At 40.1% G+C, this 22,847-nt stretch overlaps 1 protein-coding gene across 4 annotated transcripts in view; it reads left to right on the forward strand.

Moving 5' to 3' along the window:
* Positions 1-738: 738 nt before the first annotated feature.
* RALBP1 (ralA binding protein 1) overlaps positions 739-22,847 on the forward strand; it is a 35,788-nt gene continuing 13,679 nt past the window's right edge. Inside the window, exons 1-2 of one of the 4 annotated variants that reach the window (XM_064443001.1) lie at positions 739-896; positions 19,245-19,538. In XM_064443001.1, coding sequence (XP_064299071.1) covers positions 19,295-19,538 — 244 coding nt within the window. In that variant the 5' untranslated portion in view covers positions 739-896; positions 19,245-19,294. Of the gene's footprint in view, positions 968-18,178; positions 18,281-19,244; positions 19,539-22,847 lie in introns of those variants that run through there. The other 3 variants (XM_064443002.1, XM_064443003.1, XM_064443004.1) reach the window with 3 other exon arrangements.

A 22,847-nucleotide genomic window follows, 5' to 3' on the forward strand; every position in this document is an offset into this window, starting at 1 on the left:
ATGCATGTTGAGATGGAGATGTGTTTCTTGGCACAGGTCATCTCAAAAGTCGCATCCAGAGTGTTTCTCCATTTTCTTGTATTCCGGAGAGTGGCAGAGAGGAGCGGGTAACGAGTCAAGGTCAGATTCGTTACACAAGATGAAGCCGAAGGCTGCTCCATTCCCTGTCTGGACTGCAAACGTGGAAGTCAGTAGCAACGTTATTGGGAAGGCAGGCTAGAAGTAAACGCCTATAGAGCTGTGTCAGCTCTTAAATTTGTATTAAAGGCTTTTGATGTCTGCTGACTTCCTACGGTTACAGGTTTTACCTCACAACGGCTTTAACCGTACGCTGCTTTAATCACTGCTAGCGCTGACGCTTCCTTGTCAACGTGCCCAGCAGAGCCGCCGGGTCGCTGCCCGCCTGCCCTCAGCCGCTTCAGGGAACGTTAGGACGGTGCGTTACCGGGCTGTTACCCTCACTGAAGCTGGACTCTCCTCGTCCCCTCCAACTAGCGATTACCGCTGCCACCGCGGGCCTGGGGGGCGGTGAACGGACTTTAAATATGACGGGGGGAGCGAGGGCACGCGCGCGGGGCGCTCGCGGCTGGGAGCTGTAGTCGGGCGGGCGGGGGCGGCCGCCGCCCCTGCCGGCGGACCTCCCCGGGGGGACTACAGCGCCCGTCGTGCCCCGCGCGCGGCAGCGGGCGAGGCACGGCTCTGCGCCTGCGCAGGACGCCTCCCCGGGGAGGGCGGGGCGAGGCGGCGGCGCTTGCGTGGTGGCCTCTCGCGCGGCTCCCCGGCCGTCCTTGCCAGCCGGGCGGGCGGGCGGCGGAGACGGCGGGATGGGGCGTGAGGCGGGGCCCCGCGCGTGAGGCCGAGGCGGAGCCGCTGCGCCGGCGACCGGGACCCCAACGGTTAGTTGCCGCGGGTGAGGGGGCAGACGGGGGTCTCCGGCCTGGCCCGGCCCGGCCTCCCGCCGTCACCGGTGAGCGGCGCGGGAGCCGGGCTGGCGGGGCGGGACGGGACAGGAGGGAGGCATGGGGGGAGTGGGGGTGGCGAATAACGGGCGGCGGGGAGCCGCCCCCCCCCCCTCCGCGCAGCTACCGGGTGGGGGAGGGGAGGGGCCGTTGGGGGCTCCGCCCCCCTTCTCCCCCTCAGTCGGCCCGGGGCCGCTGGTGGCGGCTCCACGGGCCCGGGGCGCTGCCGTGCCCCGAGGTGGCTCGGCCCAGCCTGCGTGTCCCGGCGGCGGAGGCGCCGCGCTGGGGACAGGCCGTGTGCCCCAGCGGCGACTCCTCCGCCGGGAGGCCCGGGCGGGGGACCCGGCCCTTCTCCTTTGCTTGCTGGCCTTGTTGTCCCGCCGGTCCCTGCGGGAAGGGGCACCGTGCCCCTCGGCTGGGCTCCTCGTCCGCTCCGCCCGGTTTTCTGAAGTGTTTATGCGCTCCGAATCGTGCTGGGTTCGCTGTAGCTCAGGCTCGGGTGAGGGGGTCTGCTGGGCTACGGGCGAGCTGCCTGGCAGGTTGCTTTGGGGCTGTTTTTTTGGGGGGGGAGGGAGAAGCCGGAGTTTTTGTGCATTTACGTTCGCCTAGAAGTCATATCTTAAAAAAACAGAAAACTCGTACCATTGCTGTCATTTTTCTGCATCTAGCATGTTTAACAGGTTCTAAGGGTGCTGTGTTTTTTACCTAATAATATTGTTTAGAAAGCGTATCTTGCCATGCATCGTGTGTCAGTGTGTAATGTATGAGTAAATAAGCAGATTTTGCTTTTAAGTGCTTATATATGTTAAAATAAACCACAAAGAAAATGGCAGCAATCCACACTGATAATTTGAAGGTATCTATTTGTGAGAATGGTGCGGTTTGGATTTTCCCCCCGCACCCTGGCGTCCCTGAGGTTAATGGTCATCCTCAGTGAGGAATAATTATAGAATCATCGAATCGTTAAGGTTGGAAAAGACAGTTAAGATCATCGAGTCCAACCGCTAATTATAAAACATAATAGGCTGAGTCCTTTTTACCAGTTATATAAACCAGATGGATTTGTGTAAGTTTGGTTTTTTTTCCAGCACTGCAAAACAACCATCATTACGTTCTTATACCTATTTCTCACACGGAAAGCACTTGAAGCACTAACCATGCATGTTCAGCATTGCTATAATGCACCCATTCGAGTGTGATGTTAAGGCTCTGTTGGATATGATGCAGGATTGTAATAGATGTGAATTTATTAGCAAGCTTAAAGAAAAATGAGAGAGAGATCCCTGAGGTTTGGGTTTTTATGTCATTTGAGGTGTTGCATACAGCTTCTGATGAATGATGCCATACGGCGGCTTCAATTCATTGTAGTACAGTCCATAGATAGTATCATTATGCAGTCAGTGTGACACATACTCTTGAGGGGCTCTTTTCTACAGAGCAGTAAAATAGAAATAAAAAAAAAGCAGCTTCCAAACTGTTCTGGTTTTGAGTGTTTACTATTTCTAAGTGTTTGAAATTTACTAACCCCCTGCTGTAATGTTCTAGGTAGCTAGATCAGAAATGGGGTGTTTATTCTGGAGAAGCAGGGAACTTCCCTGTTGTAGGGATCTCGATTCTAGCTTTCAGAAAATAAGTGGTGTTCTTTAGTCTTCCCACATCTGAAATAGAAGATAGGAATCAAAATTTTAATACTCCAGGTGTAACTCTGGCATTATTCTCTCTTAGTTAAGGTGTATTTAGGGATGGGAGGGCTATGCCAGAATATATTGTCTCAGTATTGCAAAAACTGCATTCTTGTTTCAGGGCTGCATGGCTTAATTCTGCACCTGTAGTTAAAGCAAAACTGATGTCTATATGCACTGTATCTAACACTTCGGGATTCTGATCTCAGTTGTACCCTTTAGGCACTTCCCTAATATGTTTTAGCTGTATTTTCTTACAGAAAAGGTTTGAATGTTTTCTGAGTAAACACTGCTGTTTCTTATAAGCTGTTTTTAGACTAATATGGAAGATGCTGCTGTTCAGCAATAAATACCAACAAATGCAAATCTGCTTTCCTTCTGTGAAGCTTGATGTCATGTACCCGGCCTCAAAATGCCAAAATATAGTATAGTATGACATTTATCTTCAGCTTATTGTATGTCTAGTATAATCTACTAAGCTTTTCTCTGAACTAATGCACCTGATTATTTTGAATCCTTCACTGATTTGCTACCCTTAAAACCAGTCATGGTTTGCCATATGCCTGCTTCAGATTTTCACCTAAAGAATTTATCAGCTATTCCTGCTGTTCACCTGAGCCTCATAGACCATAGTTTTCAAACTGTTGCTCAAAAAAAAAAAAAACCAACTCAAATGAGCCCATGGTTGGGCTGGAAGTAGCCTGCGGGAGGCTTGTACTTAGGCTGCATCCCCAGACATGTGGTGTTGAGAGGAGAGGTGATTGCTGTCCAAATAACAATTACATCTTCTGCCTGCCATGGCAGAAACTGGAAAGGTAAGGATGTGGGTTGATTTTAGGACAAGGAAAGGTATGACTCCTTTCCTCTCCATACTACTTCCCATCCCAGCCATCTCTCACCTTTTGGGCTTGACGTCAGCGAATACAAACTTGGTTGAAGCTGTGGAGGTGTCGTAGAGTGACAGAGCCGTCGATGTTGGTGGTAGCAACAGCAAGCCTTTGTTTCTGAAGCTGAGTAACAGCAGGGATCCTGAGCTCCCTGCTTCCAGTTTTTCTTTAGGCTGCAGTAGAAAGAGGGGGATGACTGCTTATTTGGGGCAGCTGCTGGGAAGTGGGGTGGGGAGGGTTATATATAATTGTCCGAGTAAGGAGTGGTGATCCTGTACAGAGGCTCACACAACACTCAGCTCAAATTTATCCAGAGAGATTATAGTTTATTCTGTCCTGTTTCTAGAAAACAGTGTGCTAGGAAAAATTATTATATTTAGGTTTCATCAGTAAAGTGCTGTGGCACTTTTGAACTAGTAGGGAAGAATTTGTGAAAAAGATAAATACAAAATACAGTGGCTTCAGTGGATTAAATAATTTATTAAGAAGGTAAAAACCAAAGTTAATACCTAAACAAAATATGTCTGACCAGAAGTATTTGGGAGATACAACTGGGGTTCTTAGTGTCATTTATTATTAGTTGTGTATTGAAAAAGCAGAAGGCATCTTTTTTTCTTGTCTAATCTATGAATTCCAAGTATGCGTGTGAGACTGAGATCTACCAATTAAAAAAAAGGAGATTTCATTGTTTAGGAGTGATCTGTTCACTACCTACAAGTAGTATTTCTTTTTGTAAATAAGAAAGATCTATTTAAATAGAGACATGGTTTGGTATTTTTCTCCTTGTATAGCTTCTTTAATACTAAGTAAACAAAAGCACAGATAATAAACATTTCCCAGTTTCTCCCAGAAGCAGCTTGGCATAACATCTTGACTGAAAAATAACAACTAATTATTTAATAAACACAGAATTTTATAATAAGAAAGAAAAAGTGCTCACGAGTTGCTAAAACAGTAATAATATGAATCTGAATAAGTATAGTGAGATGTTTAGTAGCATGAATTAATGTGGTGTGGAGCCCAGTTTAAAAAAAAAAGTGGAGAAAATGTTATGTTTAGGTTTAAATAATCAAATTTAATATTGTTATCTATGTGCAACATTAAATCATGCAGTTGTTCTGATATAGTAGTAATTGAAGGGCATTATATAAGTCGCTTCATCCTCATTGGTGTGCTCTTAATTGTTAATAGCTTGTTATCTATCCATTTGTTTTAAGTGCTGGGGAGATATGTAGAAATACAAACCTTAAGCAATCAATGCAACTATAAAATTTCTTTAAGAGAAGGTTTACGATCCTTGGTGTTAGAGATGAATTTATGGTATGACCTTGTAGGCAATCCCTGGCTTGCTTCCATCTGGGCTACTGTCTTTCCTGGAGGAAGCAGGGAACGGCTTAATGATTCTTGCCAGCTACAGCCAACACGAAGCACAGTGCTGGGGAAGACCTTGCGGAAGTGTGCAGAGATGCACTGTTTTACCTTCTGGGGGATACACTTTTTCATAGGAGTAGTTGGCTGCCCTCTACTTCAGTGTGATGGAAGAGGCAGCTTTGCAACGAGTAGGAACAGATTTCTCATTTGCACGCGGCCTTCTTTATTCTCCTTCTTGCTCACAAGGAACTGAGCTTTTTTAAACTGGCTATTTCGGTCTCTGGAGGCACACAAGGAAAGAAAGGGATGAGTGATGGCTGCTTGCGTCAGGTGGGAAGGGGCCAGATGGCTGCTGCTGTAGAGGAAGAGTGAGGAGTGGTAAGGTTTGGCATTCCAAATCAGACAGAATGCAAATTTGGACAAAAATGAAAATTATTTTACGGAAAATAAATTTAGTTTCAGGTTGGCTGTTTTGTAGATTTGCTAGCAGTGAACAACTCTTCACTCGAGTCAATTCATGTAGTTATGCAGAGATAGAATGTATTTTTGTTTCATTTTGTCCTCTCTAGTATGAAAATTTCACATTCCTATGATCTAGCTTAAGTCAGTGCATGAAGTCGACTTCCTGTTTCACAGTTTCAGTAGGATCCCTGGGCTTCTGTATTACAGGTGTCTGAGCCTTGTGCTAGAAGGCAGACATCTGGCAGGAAGGAACTCTTGGGACTGAACATAGATCTCTGGTACTACCAGAGCTTGAGCTGGACACATGGGTTTTAAAAACAAAATGATAATAATAGTGTTAACTTGGTGCTTGTGGAAAAAGAGCTATCACAGTGCCAAAAACTGCAGCTTCTCTTGTTCACAAAAAAATTAGTAAAAATTCTGCAAGGATATCACTTCACTTTAAAACCATACCTAACTTTTTAAAACAGAAGGTACACTTAAGAGTTAGAAGCTATAATTTTAATGTTTTTTTCTATATTAACTACTGTGAAATATAACATTTAACTTACCCTAGTAATTAGACTTATTGCTACTTTAGTATTTCTAGCCTGTCCAGGTATGTGTGTTAAAATATAAGCATCCCCAGTCAAAGTGCAGAATTCTTTCGAATATTGCAGTGAAAATAAATTTTCACTGATTTTTCTTAGCATTGATTACATTGAATGCTAAATGTAAATTCTAATGCTAGATATGCCAACAATGAAACTCTCATTTAATGGTATTAGTAGTGTTTTTCCTATCACGTTAGTATGGAAATCCATACTTCTTAGTTATTGTTTTCCTCTGTTCAATACACTACTTTCACGTACTTAATATTGAGTGTATTAATTTAATATTGCCTCATGTAAGATAATTAAATTGGCAGATATTTTACTATATTTGTAATTATCTAACTCCGTAGATTTTAATATTGTGAACCACATGCTATATAAAAGCATAATGCTAATCTGTACAAAACCTAAAATCCTTTTTTTTTTTAATTGGATTCAAAGAAGAGTATCATCTGACACCCTCCTTTTAATTTTCAGTTGTGGTGGCTTCAAAGGAGATGCTGTTCTTTTAAGATAGCCTAAAGAGCTTTTCATATTTGATCGGATTTTTTTAATTGATTGACTGGACTAAAAATGTAAGAGCTTGAGGGGAGAAAAAAATTAACTGATTGAATAGATTTACCCAGAAACTCCTTGCTTTATTTCAGTCTAGTGGATTTAGTTTTTCTTGTTCTCCAGATGTTTTAATTTTTACAAATTCTGTAAGTTTTTCTTTGTGATGGCCACTTGCAAACTAACCTTAAATGCAGAGATCTTTCACAGGTCACGCTTCTGAACTTTTAATCTTGAAATTTGGAGGTGCAGTTCTCAAATTTGTACGACTCATACCACTGGTGATAAAGCGTGTTTTTATCAGTTGTCTTTTGAAAATTATTTTAAAAGTTGTTGGAGGAAATGAAATGCAACTTTGCAGCTGAAAGAGGAAGCGATGAATATGTGGAGTTCCTACTTTGTTGTCTCAGTGGTTCAGTAAATTAATGTGACTGACATACTAAGATGTAGACTCAAATCCAAGTTCCTTGATAAAGATCATTCAGAAGAACTAATATTCTGGCAATGACTATTACAAACGTTTCTTGGAATATGCCAAAATCTGTATACTCAACCAAAAAACAATGAAGAAGTTGCATCGGTTGTTACCTGCAACATTCCTTTTGTGTGCTACAATTTTGTGATATTTTATTTATTTTATGGTAAAGCTGGCTTACAGTTTTCTATTATGGTTTGGCTGCTTTTGGTTGCCAGTTCTTTGTAAATCCTTCTTTTGTAAGTTTTTAATATCCTATTTCAGTCAGACCTCGAAGACATCTAAAAGATACACAAATGTATGTCACCAAAGTTTGCAGTTAGTGCGTATCATTAGAACAGTCAGTTACAGATGCATATTTTTGACAGGTAATAACATTTGGTGTGTTTTAGTACTTACGAGCAAGGGTTTCACCACTCTTGAAAATGTCTTATAGTGACAGAGGCAGTTTATTTTTTGGGGGGGCAGGAGAGGACAATGGCACTATTTGGTCTTATATATACACCAGGGTTTCCATTAAACTACCTACACTAATTTTATTTAAAGCAGCATGAGTTTTCTTGTGTAGACAAGGCTACGCAACAGATTTGGGAGTGGCAGGCAGCACTTCTTTGGTCCAGTGCTATCAGATATTGAACTCTTTTGCCAGCTGTGAAGGATACATACTTTTATTGTCTATTTGACTTGTTATTCATTTGATTTTTATTGTATTTGGCAAGTAAATTGAAAACAACAATCACTGTGTGTTTCATAAGGTATGGCGTTTTTATGATACTCTGAAGCCATAGGATTGCCGAAAATTACTGCATATAGGTGCTACAGACTGAGCTCAATTTTGTTTTAGAAAATATATGTGAATTTAATTTTAAATTCTAAGGATGTTTATACATTTTTCTATAAAGCTGGCGTTTCCATGTATGTTTTTTTGTAAGGCTCTTTGGCTATGTAAATTGGCATAAAAGACAAATATTGTGAACTTGTGGGTCCTGCTACTGTTTCAGTAATCGGTAATTTAACTCGTCAGTCTTCTCCATAGTCGCCTCTGAAGAAGCCTTTGCTGGCTGCAGAGGCAGGTTCCTGCTTCCCAGCTGTTCACTGCAGAGAGGAACCCTGGCGACCAGCTGCTGCCTCAGGCTGGGTGGTGCCGCACCTTGCCTTGAATGTATTTGGGAGTGTTTTCAGTGTTCACATGCATGACGTTTTGCAACATCTCAGCCCTGGAGGTGGTGATGCTAATCATAATTAATAATCTACTGAGCTTATAAATATTTAAATTTACTTTCCCCTTGGGTATTGTGTGAATCTGGGGCAGAGGTGGAAAACAGAATTTGTTAATCCCAGCTCTACATATGGTACTGAAAAAAAAAAACCAACCCAAAAATTTAGAAAATTGCAGAAGGGCTAAACAATTAATGTGGTCTTGATGAAGTGTTGGCATTGGCATTGATGGGAATATGTCTGAAAAGAGGAGATGATATAGTCCTCTCCTTGTGTGGAAACTAATATACCATGGTAAAAAAAAAAAAGATTATTTTCTTTTACATATAGCATGAGTTTGACAGACATCAGCATCTATTCCAGCAGGTTGCACTGCTATAGACGTAATGTCGATCAATAAAACTATTATTTTGTTGTCATGGCTCAGAACAGATCTCCAAATGAAATAAGCTACATCAGAAAAAAATCTTTCAGTGGTAAAACTGCATCTACAATGAGGCTTTGCTAAAAACTGCTGTGCTGGGAGCACAGAAACATTATACTCCTATCCATTATAGTTAAGTTGGGAAAACATTTGCATGCAACCCAATATCCAGTTTTTACTCAATATGGGCCTAATAGAACAGCTGGTGAAGGCAGAAGGGGAGACTTTGCTTTCACTTTGCTTTCTAGGTCAGTAGCCACTGATGTTAGAGTGATAATATACAGGACTGTTTAAGCCAAAACCAAATGTGCTGCAGATAGACAGAGTTGTCAAATAGTCAGCAGATAGACACAGTTATTAAATAATCACTGAAAATAATCAGAGAAGCTGTTTTGAAAACAATTTTTCTAGATCAAAGTCTGTCTTTTCCTTTCTGCTGTTACAGTAGAATGGGTTTTATCTCAACCACCATAGTTCTGTTTTAATTTAATATTCACTAAAAGTTGGATATGATTTGCCTGTGTTACATTGGAACATGCAGGGTTTTAAACAAGAAAAAAAATCGTACATGGAAACTGATCATCTGTGTCGTGTATCACACTATGAAGAGATCCAAGCAAAGCTGTTCTTAGTTTCTCCTTATGTTATAGAGTTGTCAGTTCAAGTGACAGCCTGTAATTATAGATCTCTTTGCCTGTGTTCAATACATGGTGGCAAAAATTCAATGTAAAGCACAAGAAACTTAATTATCACAGTTTTAACCCTAAAGGTTTGTGTGTCATTAATATACTTTCAGAAAATGCTTATGTCCGAGAACAATAAGGCCTTAGAATGGAATATTCTTTCCCTTTGGTAAGGTAAACTAGACTAGTCATACTGACCTCCCAGTTAAAGGATTATGAAGTGACTTCTGTAAAATGAACTTAATGCTGTTTGAAAATTCTATGAATAAAATAATGGTCACAATTCAGCCAATTCACTGAAGAAGTAGGGTACTTCTAATTGATTTTTCTACATTCAGCCTGAAAAATAATATCTCAATAATGGATTAAAAAGTGACACTGTCTGGATTCAGCATGAAGTACCTCATGCAGCATGTGCGCTCTTTGTAGTTTCCTCTACGTATTAAGCAGGTTTATGCAGCTGACCAAGCGTAGTGAGACTTGATCTGTACCAAACTCAGTGTGCTGGTAGGTGGTGCCAAGTGGCTTTTAGAGGACAAACCAGCAGACACAAGTTAAGCAGCCTTTGTAGGGGAGCATGCCTGTTGTGGTTTTCTTGTAATTGGAATGGATAAAAAAGATGATGATGATGCAGTGGCATTGGCATCTGCCTGTACATGTCAGCTGAGTATTTTCCCAAAAGTTCCATAGAGCTTGAACTCTACCTGCTGGCAGGAGCCTTGTGATGTGTTACTGCATCTCTGCTGCTGCCGTTGCTTTTGCCAGGTGAATTATTGCTGTTACAGAAATGCCAGTGTGTTACATTACATGTTTCTGGTGTGTAGATGTGTCCCAAATTTGTTGCCAATGTTGAATCCAAAGTTAAGTGTCTTTAATATCTGCTGTTTATCCCTATAATTTCTAGTATTTAGCTAATGCACTCTTAAAAAAAAACAACACACCAACCAAAAAACAACAAACCAAAACCCAAAACAAACACAAAAACTAAAACTAGGCTATATATAGTCTTAGATTTTTATTTTTTTTAAAATTGCACAGTGGAACTGAGTGTGCAGAGCTCTGGCCTCTCTGGAAAACTAGACTCTGTTCCCTGGAGTGTGATCTGTCATGGTCAGTCTGTAGATGCTTTTCAAAGAATAGCAGAAATGCTTAAACCTCCAGTAAAATATTTTATGCCAAATCCATTGACTTCTCTTCTGCTTAATTTTTTTAATGTGCTTTTTCACTCTGGTGATCAGCACTTGCTTTTTTAACAGCATTTGTAGTACCTTCAGCTCAACCAGTCAGCGTTTTGTGTTGTTTTTTTTTTTTTTAACTGACTCCACTAAATGGACTGCTGTTCTCAGGTTGGCTGAGTTCAGGTACTGGAGTGTGACTGAAGGATGCTGTAGTTTAAATCCCTGATATGGGGAATTTGCTATTAAATAAATGTATCCCATGAACTGATAAAAGTATAAAAATTAGTCTTAATTTGCTTGATCATAATTTTTGTATGACTTGCTGCAGACCTTTGGTGACTAGGGATTAGATAACTCTTCAAAATACCTGTTAGAAAATGTGAATTTTGTAAAACTTGTTAAAAAGTCCTGAGGGCAAACAAAACCTGAGGTGATGCTATGTTTATAGTGACTGTTGGAAAAGTAAACTGCACACCTTTTATTGCATTTCCTCCCTCCTCTGTTAAGTGGTGAAAGTAAAACTTTCTGTTCTGTTTTAAAAACATTAGTGCTGGCACAAGTGGGGATTTGGAGAGGTAGACAGGAGAAAAAGGGGCAGGGTTGTCATGCCAGGAATAATTCTAAGGCCAATCTAAGCAATAGCGGGTATTATATATGTTGTACATTGTGGCATTTTTCAGAAGTATAGGAGGGTTTGATACATTTGCAGGACAGTTCATATTATTCAATTCAGCTCTCAATAGTTTAGCCCTTATCAATAGTTACCACATTTTCATTTGGGCTGAAAATTGCTCGGTTGGGTTTCTTGGGCTGGTATTTAAAAATTTAAACAAAACACTCTCACCAAATTCTTTCAAACTATTTCTGAGAATTAAGCTAGCAGGAAATAAAATCTCTTGAATTAAAAATATTTTGGTAATCAGGCAAATCTTTTAATGCTATTTGCATTTTAGAGTGGAAACCTAAGTTTGGCTGGAGATGACCTTCCGAGTTCCCTTGCTTATCTGTGGACCATAGTTTTCAGAAGCATTTATTAAAACTGAATGTGGGAGAAATAGAAGGTAGCAAGGGAAAAACCTGGGAAGCTGTGAGCAGCCAAGCGGAGAGATTAGATGAGGCACTGGGTGTGGAGGAGAGAAATGGTGAGACTGAAGTTGCACATGTCTAGGTGCTGAACACCTGCGTGATGAGGAGGAGGTTGTGAGAGAGAAGAGGTACAGTCCTGATGGTGGAGGAATTGGACTGCAGGAGCGGGGAATGAAGAATCTGATGGAGAGGGACTGAGCCTGGGAAGCAGTGGGACTAGACCACTGAATAAGAAACTAGTGTACTGGGCTTAAGTATGATTAGGAAAGGAGTTGGTGTTTGTGGCACCAAGAGCACAGGGACCAGGAGCAGGATTCACAGGGAGTAAGACTAGAGAATCATGAACAGTGGACCAGCATTGTCCCAAGAAGTTTGAGGAACTGGAAGTTATTCTTCAGGTAGGCAGTAGCAGTTGTGACGCAGGTAGCTGATTAGTCAAGGTATTCCTGCAAAAGTCTGGCCTGGTTACAGTGCCCATCTGCCTCATGATGCAGAGTGGAGACCTTCTGCTTGTTACTCCAGAAACATGCAATGTAAAGCAATTAAACAGCAGTCTTTCCAGTTGTTAGCTGGCCAGTTATTTCCAAGAATGCCATTGTATGTGTGGTTGTGATCATAATGTAATGCACAGCTTTGAAGCTGCTTCCATGGCAGTTGATTCAGCTGGGGAAAGATGTGTGGCGGGGCTTGCTGAGATATTCCTGGATGGGAATAAGCATGGGAGCCGTGTGTGGCATAGTTCATGTAACCTCTGTATATGGCTTTGTTTGTTACCGTGTAACAAAGATTTGTGCCTAGGCTATTCTCCTAGACTACCTGCTTTAGCTTGCTCTGGAGCAGACAGCAGGATGTAAACTGTGACAGCAAGCATCAGCAGGGAAGTACGATGTTATGGCAAAACTGGCAGTGTGACAGCATAGCCAGCACAGGAGGCAGAGTCGTGGGACAGGGTCTTTTCCTATGTGGTTATGGTCAGTCTCTTTTCAGGTGTGCTGTCTCTGGAGCAAAGCATTTAAGTCTCCACGGGGTACGAGTTTTGTTTTCCCCAAGACGTCTGTTGGAAGCAGCCTGTGCATTGCATCCTGATGGAGATCTACAGAATTTGTAGGCTTGAGGCTGTGATACTTTCCCTGAAGTGAACCAAATTGGAAGGCATATGCTACCACATATCCGGAGATTTTATCTTCTTGTGATTATAAGACTTTATCATAATGTTTAACAAGGTTTCTAATATTTCTAAAATGTCTATGGCATTATTTAATTATTTATTTTAAGGTTGGCTGTCTACTGAATGGATTAATGAAGAGCTGGAGTACCCTCAATAATAGGGAATAACCTCAATACTGCTACATATTCTGAATGTGAGCTGGCTCCTGCAAGAGTCCACTCAAATATGGATGTGGTCTGTAGCTCTCTGATTGTTGACAGCTAAGGAGTTTTGTGTATTTGTATATTGCTACTTCTGAGTTGGTATGGACTCTTAGAGCAGAACTTGAAATACTTTGGATGGTGCTGTAATTGCAGCAGACTTTATCCACCTACAGGTAAATGAGAGAACACACAAGCTTGTTCGTTACTTTTAGAGCTGCTCTGATGCCGGCATTATGTTTGAAAAATGTACAGCTTGCTCCTGTGTGACTTGAGTTGTGTGAGTACACACTCTCCTTTAAAGTAAGGTTTCTAACATTCTCATAGCATCACATATCCTGGAAAGTAATCAGGTTTAGGAGCTGAATGCTGCTATGCAGTTTGCATTTTGTTCTCTTTCTCCAAAAAGTCTTCTGAAGGCCCTTCTTAAGGCTTTAATTATCGCCAGTTATGAAGAATGCGTGACTCACAAGGGAGTTACTTAATGCCACGTTTATATGATTACTTGAGGCTTGTGAAATTTTAAACTTGCTTTACCTGTCTACATGAAGTACTTCCCTTTTCTTTCTCATTTCATGGCCATTCTTATTAAAGAAAGGAAAGGGCACTGTGTATGTAACTGGGTATTGCTTGTTAAATAAAATAGATGATCTCTGATGTCATTTTGCTACTTGACAGCATGGCAATATTTCAGTCTAAGAAATGTTTGAGTGAAAGCCATGTTTTGTATTAAGCTTTTCTGTATGTATCTTTTTATTTCAAAACACAGCTTAAACTATTGTGTTTTATTGCAGTAATAAAAGCTCAGAACAATTTGAGTAAAACATAAATGGTTTATTAGCTTTAAGCTAGTAAAAACTTTGTTCTTTGACTAAGCTCTTGCTGTAGCTGACAACCATCAGTAGTTATAAGATGATTAATTTGGGGCATACTTAACGATATCCTCTACTCTTGGAAGGGCCATGGTTTTAATGGCCTCCCACACTTTGCAATAGTCTGAGCCAGACACAGAACTTAGATGTGTCTCAGACATTGCATAGTCTTGATAAATAACTTAATGCTAACTGTCTTCTCATCTCCAAGTCATCTTTTTCACCTACCTCAGCAGTTGTATGAGTACCACTCATAGTTTCTGAAGTGCTGCGACATGCTTAGACCACAAGCGATAGATTTTTTTTTTTCTTTCCTCTTCTGGTTTGTTACTTTCCAAAATAGAGCTATGCTTATTACTAGGATAGTTTTTGTCCAAAAGCAGTGTGCCTCATTTCTTTGAGTAACATCAGTTTCTTCACAGATCTTCCAGATCTTTTGGACTGAGACATACCATGATGAGGCACTGCTGTGTTCTGGGCCTTGGTTTTGGGTAGTTGCAATAAAGCAGACTCTGGTAGCTGAGTAAGTGTTCCCACTCTGCCTCCATCCTTTGATTACTGACTTCTTGGGATTATTTTCAATGTAACACCCAGATTTTGAGAGTATGCCTCTTTGTGGCAAAATGGGATGAACTGGGGACATCCGCCATGCTTCAGATGTGATCTTGCATAATGTTTGTTGCAGAAAAATGCTCTGTGTCCTTCATTCTGCCCAGCAGCTTTACAAAATAATATCTGTGCATGCCATCACCTGCCCTCATTTGCTTCTGCTGTTGCAATTGGTTACGAACCACAAAGTCAAAATACAGACTCAGCGCAAAATAGAAATAATAGAGCATTCTGTACTGAATGAAAGAGCTGTGAGTTTGGTCTTTCAAACTGCGCCTTTTTTTAACGTGTTCATTTTAGATGACACACTGTAATAAGTGAGATCTATTAAAGCTGGCTGTTGTGTCTCTCTGTCTTCACTGTTCTATGGTTTTTCCAAATCTCAGCTGTTTAGTATTAATTTTTACTTACTAGATAAGTAGCTTAGACTGATTCTTTTTTTAGGAAAGAGTTTAGCTATTTTCTAAAGTGAGGCTAGGAAAAGCACATTATTTTGCCCATGCAGGCATCTTCCTTCCTCTCCCCAACCCACAATGCTGTGCTTGATGTATGGTCTTGAAAAATCATAGTGCCATGATGGCGAGGAGTTTTTGTGTTAAGGACAAACCTTCTGCTTTCCATGTTTAAAATCTCTTTTAATTTAGTCTTTCCTTGGGGGATAGAGGAAAGGTCACACTTCTGCATATGTTCAGTGGAGGCTGTGTATTTTTCACACTCAGTTATTCTGAAGGCTCAGCTCCATGTTGAGCAGGAAGATGGTTCAAAACACTGCATTTCAGGAGTACTGAAAAGAGTAGCTATGTCTGAGGAGGCGCTTGAACTGCGAGAAGCTCTCTGATGCTGTCATTTAATAGCGTGTAATAGCTCCTGTGGAAGAAGAATCAAATGTCAAGTGAACAAGAACTGGTGGGAGTCAAAGAGCCTGCTGTTGGTGGGGAGGTAAGGAAGAAGATGACTTCTTGTAATACTAGGGAGAGACTGAGAGCCAGTGGGAGAAATGGGGACAAGGTGAGAAGATAATCATGAGGAAACAAAAGACTTCAGCAGAAAACAACATCCAGGAAGAAACAGGAACTGATATCTAATCAGATAGAAGAAACAGGAAGAAGAGGGAGAACTTTATTGGCAAGGAAGCGGTGTGCAGCAGGAGAGTAGGAATCAGCTGAATAAAGAACAAGGAGGGGGGAAAGTGGGAGGCTGAGCGAGGAGCCTGGGTCACAGAGACCAAAGCAGACAAAGAACACATTGTGTGTGATATACTGAGGGTGACAAAAGGAGTCAAGACAGGAACTGTGGGAGTACTGGCACTGAGTGGTAAAGAAATCAAACCTTGAAGTTATGGGACAAATACTAAGAATGAAGTAAAATCTGGAGAGATGAAACTGTGTGTGTAGTATCACAAAACATCTGCCCAGAGAGGGAGGCTGCAATCCTGTCATCATGGTTCTGCCACTCTTCTGCTTTCCACCTTTAGTGCTTGTTGAGCTCTTCCATGAGCAAGCTCAGCAGCAGAAGCCTGTTGGAGCAGCTTGCAAATTGAATCATCTCACAAAGGGGTCTTGGGAGAGCAAACTACTGGAACTGAGGGGCTGTGTTAGTGGGGAGAGTAGCATGACCTTCCCCACATGGCCGTAGTGAGCTGTTAAATCTCATGACAGATGAATGCTGCATAGGTGAGGAGAAGCAATTTGAAGCAAGGAGCCCGTTGCAGAGAAGAGGCAGGACTGAAGCAGTAACAGGTTGGAAAGAAAGGGTCAATCTGAGAGGGAGAAGTTGGCAGAAGAATCAGCCTGTTAGAAATGTGAAATGTTCCTTCACAAAATGCTGAGAGAACCCATGATTTTTTCAGTGTCACCATTTTTGCTGTCAGCAAAAACTTGTAAAAGCTGGTGGAAAGGTGCAGATTTGTATGGCAACAGGGCATTAACATCCATTAGCAAAAGTGGAAGAGGTTTTTGCGGTAGACCTAAATGCTCTGATTCTGCTGATAAGTTTTGATATAATTTGAACATGGTGGAATTTCTCCCTTATTTGAAGGCCTAGGAAATTATGGTTATAGGAAAGTAATGCTTCCTTAAAGTTGTAAAATAAAAATATGAAACTTAAGTGCAGTCTTAATTTGTTGTGCTTCAGGGATGCGCCATTATCTTTAGTGTCTCTACTTTACCCAGACTAAAGAATGAACAGTATTAAAAGGCCTCATGAGCATGTTGTTTCTCATCATAATTCTGTGTCTTACTATGCCCTATTCAAATCCTGATCTGAGTAACTGTTAATTTCCATAAGCACTCTGTGAATGATTTCCTGTAGTAAGATACTTTGTTTCATACAAACACTAAATTTTCAGTCTGTCCTGCATACAGGGAATCGAATGATGAGAGTTCAAAAAAATAAAAACCCCAACAACCAAAAAACAACAGTCCCATCGCCCCCCAGTCACACACCCGCTTAGCTGGACGCATTTAACCTGGCAAAACACAATTCCATATTATGTTTTTCCATACCAATCTGTAAATAAGACCCTAGGAGTTGAGTAGCTAGGTAAAACCCTGCTGAAGAATGTTGTGGAACATATGGGCTAGGTCTGGCTTCATCCCAAGAGCTCTGCCAGGGTCTAGAGGCAAAGCATGTGTGTCCTTATTTTCCAGGGTGGTGTTCATGTGCCTTTGCAACGACATTGTCCTTTCCCTCTGGGCACTTGCCCATCATGCCCACTGTAGATGTGGACTGATTTGTAGGTGTGGTCCATCCTGTTCACTTACAAAAACTATAGGCAATATTTCTAATTTCATTCTATCAGTTACTGTTGAAATACTGTCGGTTGTTCAACAACTTTTGGTAGATTTTGGTGGGGTATTTTGGGTTCTGTCTTTTGGGGTAGGGCTGGGTTTTTTTGGTGGTTGAAATGCAAACAGGTGCTGTGCACAAATTTTACAGATCATTCTGATACCCAGGTGAGATGCAGTAGTATTGCCAGTCTGTGTCATTGGTAATATTGAAAATGCTTGTATAATCGGAAGTTTTGACCTTTTTTGAAATCTGTAGGATTGAAGCTTTAGATATCTGGACATTCTCCTAAAACGTCTTATTGGAGCACTCTATTTACTTGTTTAAACACAATATCAAATTAGCATAGCAGTGAAGTACTTGAAATCCATTAAAAATGTAACAAAACCCAACAAGCATGACAAAAAAAAAAAAAAACAGGCTGTGCCTCGTGTTAATGCTATTCTCTTTAAAAGAGGCTTTCTGCTTTTGCATAGCAAATTATAGTCTGGTCTGTATGATGTGTCAGGAGTTCCTGCTTAGCAAGTATGTATCATTTATTTCTCTGAATAAGGGTTTTATAAAATACTGGGTATCCATGATTGTTTGCCTAACTTAGCAAAGGGTTGACTACTTTCTTCTTAATTTTAATCTATATATCAACATTAAATAGCAGGAGTACCAGAGGTGACTGCAGGGCCCAAAGGCTAGGGCAGAAGCCACAGCTATTAATCTGGGTATACTCTTGTCATAACTAAAATATTTAAGGAAATAGGTTTCATATGGCTTTTGTGTGTAATCTTATAACGTGTTTTAATTCTGGTTTTTGAGGCCATGGCTGCGTAGTCACTGCTTTAAGTCTGCAGTGCTGGGCACCTTCCCCCAACTCTCTCAGCCTTCTTTGTGCTTGCCCTGATGCTGCATAGAGGGTCAGGCTATGGAACTGATGTAGCCTAAAAAAAAACAACCAATAATCTTCTGTTTGTCTTCCAGTAGATCAGTTTTCTTTCAGCAGCAGCACAGCAGCACAGATTGACGTTGGATTACAGTTAGCATGTAACCATGACATGATCTCTCATCCAAGTATACCAGGAGGTGTGGGAAATATCTTTTTTTCCTTCCTGGGGTTTGCTCTATTTCTGTTTTTCTTTCATCCCTTGGAAAGAAGGGCTTGTATCTGAGGGTGATCATTTATACATAAAGGGCCAAATTCGGCAAAGCAGGCTCCGGAGTTGTGATGTCCTATACAGCATATCTGTTCTGTAGAATTTCTGCAATTTATCTGTGCTAGGAAGAGTGTTTTGCTTACAAGTTCCGTTGCTAAGAATTTATGTATTGACTTCCTTCATCAATTTTCATCTTAGCTTTTATTTGGTCATAAATCTCAAGCAAACAACATGCCAGCATCTGGGTGTAGATGGTCTGATATAGCCTTTGCAAATGTGCAGTTGTTGTTGTATCCCAGAAAAACTTAATCATTCTTTTTCTACCTTCTTTAATTTGCATTGGCATAATTAGAAGATGGATTTGACTTTAGGACTTTTTTTTCCCTTATTGCAACTGGCTAGGCAAGTTCTTATTTGCATCTGTAAAATATGCTTGGGAAAGATGAAAGTGATCCTTGCCTTAAGTGCTGTGCTCACAAATGCTCTGGGTATCAGGCAGACCTATTTTATGTAAAAAAATTTAAAGTTAGGTAACTATTTATTAATAAATATTACCAATCAGTATGCAAGCTGCCTATGAATTTTGTAAGAATTATTTCAAATGTTGAAATATTCTGATACTTCATATATAATATCTTATATAGGATAAAGTAGAGATGGCTAAAATAGCAGCTTTCTTAATATGTTATTATGGCTTAGAAGTTAATGATCACATTCTGCAAGCACTGAGCTTAGGACCTGATGTTATATTACAGTGTCTTGACATAAGTTGGAGCATTTGTTGTAGAAGGTATTGCTGCTTGTTGTGTTTTCAGGATAGAGCTCTAAACAAGGTGTTCTGAAACCCATTGCTTAAAGCGTGGGGGGTTTCTTTTTGTTTTTCCCTACTGCAGGTGTGATGGACAGGTAGCAGAAGATTTCACTTTGATATCAGGGAATCAGAATGACCGAGTGCTTCCTGCCTCCCACTAGCAGCCCCAGTGAACACCGCCGGGTAGAGCACAGTGGGGGTCTTGCTCGTACTCCCAGCTCTGAAGAAATCAGTCCTACAAAATTCCCTGGATTGTACCGCACTGGTGAGCCTTCACCACCTCATGACAGCTTACATGAGCCTCCAGATATAGTATCTGATGATGAAAAGGAGCATGGGAAGAAGAAAGGAAAGTTTAAGAAGAAAGAAAAAAGAAGTGAGTAGGCAACTTGTCTTACTTCATGCTTACAATTTCACTTTCTCTCTTTCTTTCTCTCTCAAAATTGCTTAATATTCCCAATGGAACTTGTTCAGGTGTGAAGGAAGTTAACATGTACAAACAGGCTTTGTGCAATACCTGTTTCTCTTCCAAAAAATCCCACACCTTAACCAAAAATTGGATTTGTTTTTTTTTTTGTTGTTGCACAGATACAGGTGCCAATCATGTGCCCAGAATTAGTAATAAACATGTTTATCCAAAACCTTTAACGATGCATTGGTAATTGCCTGGCATGGGGTTCCACTGATCTCGTTATCTGTTCACATTCTAAGTTGAGGTTTCCAAGTGTATTTCCAAAGAGATGCTTTTTAAAGTTGTCGCTGAGGTGCTAGCTAAAATAAAACTGTAAGTTTGACCTGACTTTTTTACTTTTACATTTGGAAGAGTCAGTTTCAACAACTTTGACCAATTTCCCTTATGTCTCCTGTATTCAGAGTTGGCTGTTGTGTACCATCTCAAGTTTCCATGTGTACACTGCACCATTGTTTGAGGAGTAAGAAAATCTGTGTCCTTTTTTTTCCTCTAGCTTCTTAGTTTAGTCTGATCCTGCAGTTTCCTCCAGCAGTGCCTAAGTATTATTGCAGAGTTCAAAAACGTGCAAGCCAACATTAGGATATGAATTTACCAAAACTGTCAGAGTAAAAGTTAGAAGAAAGTAAAGCTTTGACTATAGAATCCACTCTTTGTCAGTGTATCAGTGTTCAGAATAGAAGCTTTCATTTAAAAAGCGTATCCCTTCTCCAAAACAACAAAAGAGAAATCTTACTTCCCGCCTTTAGACTTGTGCAGAAAATATTGGAAATGTGAAATAGTTTTATTCACTAGAGTTTTTCTACATATTTTGAAAGAACAAAGCATTTGGAAATACTAAGCTGATACTGAGTACTCTCAGTACCAGAAAGATCCTTACTGTCCAGGTCTCCGGAACCTAAATATCACAGCCCAAATGTTAGTACTTTTTAAACCAACATTTAATTTAGCAAAATTTCAAAACAGTGTTTGTCTTCTACAATGCCTGTATCTCTGATGCCTGGAAGTTCTGGATGCCAGTGTACCTTGCCACTTCTTATATGTGAAATTTGGAAGATCAAAACCAATGAGACAGCACACAATATTCTGGCATGTTAGGATTAATATGGTGACTATTTGTAATATGCATGTGCATATTTAAATAGTTACTCCTTAAAAATTTGCTGTCACTGCACTGCTTTTCATCAAACCTGTTTCCTGGATGCAGGATTTGTTTCTACTGCAGTTTAGTTTTGTTATTAACTGAAGACTGTGTGCATAAAGGATACTGTAACTCAAAAATATATTATCTTCCAGTTAAAACCAACAGTTTAAGTTCTTGCAGGTTTTAAGCAAACTGATTATTTAGGTTTTTTCCTAATGTAAACAACATTAGCCTAACAGTATTGGATTGGTGATGAAAATTCAGCGTTGATTGGATGGGTCTAAATTCAAGCTATCAGTAGCTGGTGTTTTCTTCTTTGCAAATCAGTTTTCTGACACGTCTAAATTTGGAATTGTTAGAGGTCAGCGTTATACATAGTGTGGGTTTCTTTGCGGTGCAATTCTGTAAGTCTTGTGGTGATAGTCTAACTGAAGGCTGAAGAGAAAAAATGCTTCTTCAGCAAATGCATGCAGGTCTGTGCACATTAGCACTGTAACAGCTTTCTTCCACAAGTGGTTGCAGCACATTTTATAGCTGATGTAAGGCAATTTTTGTTATTGAAAGAAGCTTTAAAGGAACAAAAAAATGCTCAAAAATGCAAAACATAGGAAGAATCACATTTTCTTTTCAGCTGTAATACAAAAAGCATTCAGCATTTCTTAGCCCTAATACAAGTATGTCCTATAATGCCAGCCAGGTATAAGGGTAAGTTACACCCAAAGCTTTCAGTATCTCTCATATAGCCAAAAATGGTCGTTATTGTAAATATACCCTGAACAGACATTTTACTTCTGTAAATGACAACAGCTTTTTACAGTTGCTTAACATGGTTGATTTTAAGACTTCCCCTTCGAGCTTTGCCTTTTATGCCTTCCATATTTCCGATTCTTCCGTTTCTTCTACCTTTTTAATTCTATTGCATGTGTTCAGGTTGTTTTTTCTCACTTTTCTGGCCAGCTGCTTTGATTCTGGACAATATACAACCCGCTATGGTTATGTAATTTGGGGTTTAAGGAAATATAATTCAACATTTCAATGAGAAAAAGACGAATGTTAATATCAAATTATGACAGAGTGGATGCTAGTTGAACTTACAGTATTAGCAAATTAATGACAAGGTCATCCAAACACCTGAAACTGTAGTTAACTTTAGTCCTACAAAGGTTTGGGGTTATTTTAGTAATACTCTAAATGTTAACTTCAGAAATGCTTGAAGAGCAGGAGGGCATGTGGAGAGGGAAGGATAAATATCGCAAGGTTACTCATTTTAGTTTTTCAGGTAGATCCTTTTTGCTGGAGTAACGTACTCTTAACATTATTGCCAATTTCAAAAAAGCATTTTTGTATGCTAGCAAGGGATCATTTTTCCTATGTGGATAATATAACAATTTGATATTTTTCATGTTAATGACAATAACCTAATAAGACACAGCAGTTTATACTGGGGGAAAAATTCTAAAAATTCTTTGAAGGTGATAGAAAATTAAATGGAATATTGGGGTTTTTATGTGGAATGACAACTACTGGAAAAAAGTGTCAGCCACTGATTTCTAATCTCCAGGCCTCTGTGGGAGCCTGAGTGTTGGTTAGCTGCAGAGTGAGTTAGATTAGGGGACTTCTTAGGGGTTAAATTTAGTTTTCTTTTTACTGGGGTAGTTTTAACTCTGATCTGATTCCTGACTCAAAACAACCTTTGTCCATGCAAGAACTAGTGCTGTGGCAGCGTGTGAGCAAAAACACTTTTTTTTTTTAAAGCAGTAATGTTTTACATGAGACAGTGACCAGAGTAATTGATTTTTAGAAAAATTTTTAACCTTCTGTCAGTAATCATGTATTGATAAAGCAATAAAATATGTGATTCCATGCAAAAGAAAAATGTTATAAATAATACTTAAGAAAAAGCTAATCTACCCTTTAGAATTTCTGTAGATAGTCTATATGTAGTAGATCTTGACTCTGCTTATTTGTTTTAATTCTGAGGTTGGTACTGCTGGACAGGATGGGTTCAATATGCAGCTAGGATTTTTTTTATTAGAATAATTTTAATTTTCTTCATATAATTCTTGGGTAAA

Source organism: Phalacrocorax carbo, chromosome 2 (genome assembly GCF_963921805.1).
Source record: "Phalacrocorax carbo chromosome 2, bPhaCar2.1, whole genome shotgun sequence".
In the NCBI taxonomy this organism is placed as follows: domain Eukaryota; kingdom Metazoa; phylum Chordata; class Aves; order Suliformes; family Phalacrocoracidae; genus Phalacrocorax; species Phalacrocorax carbo.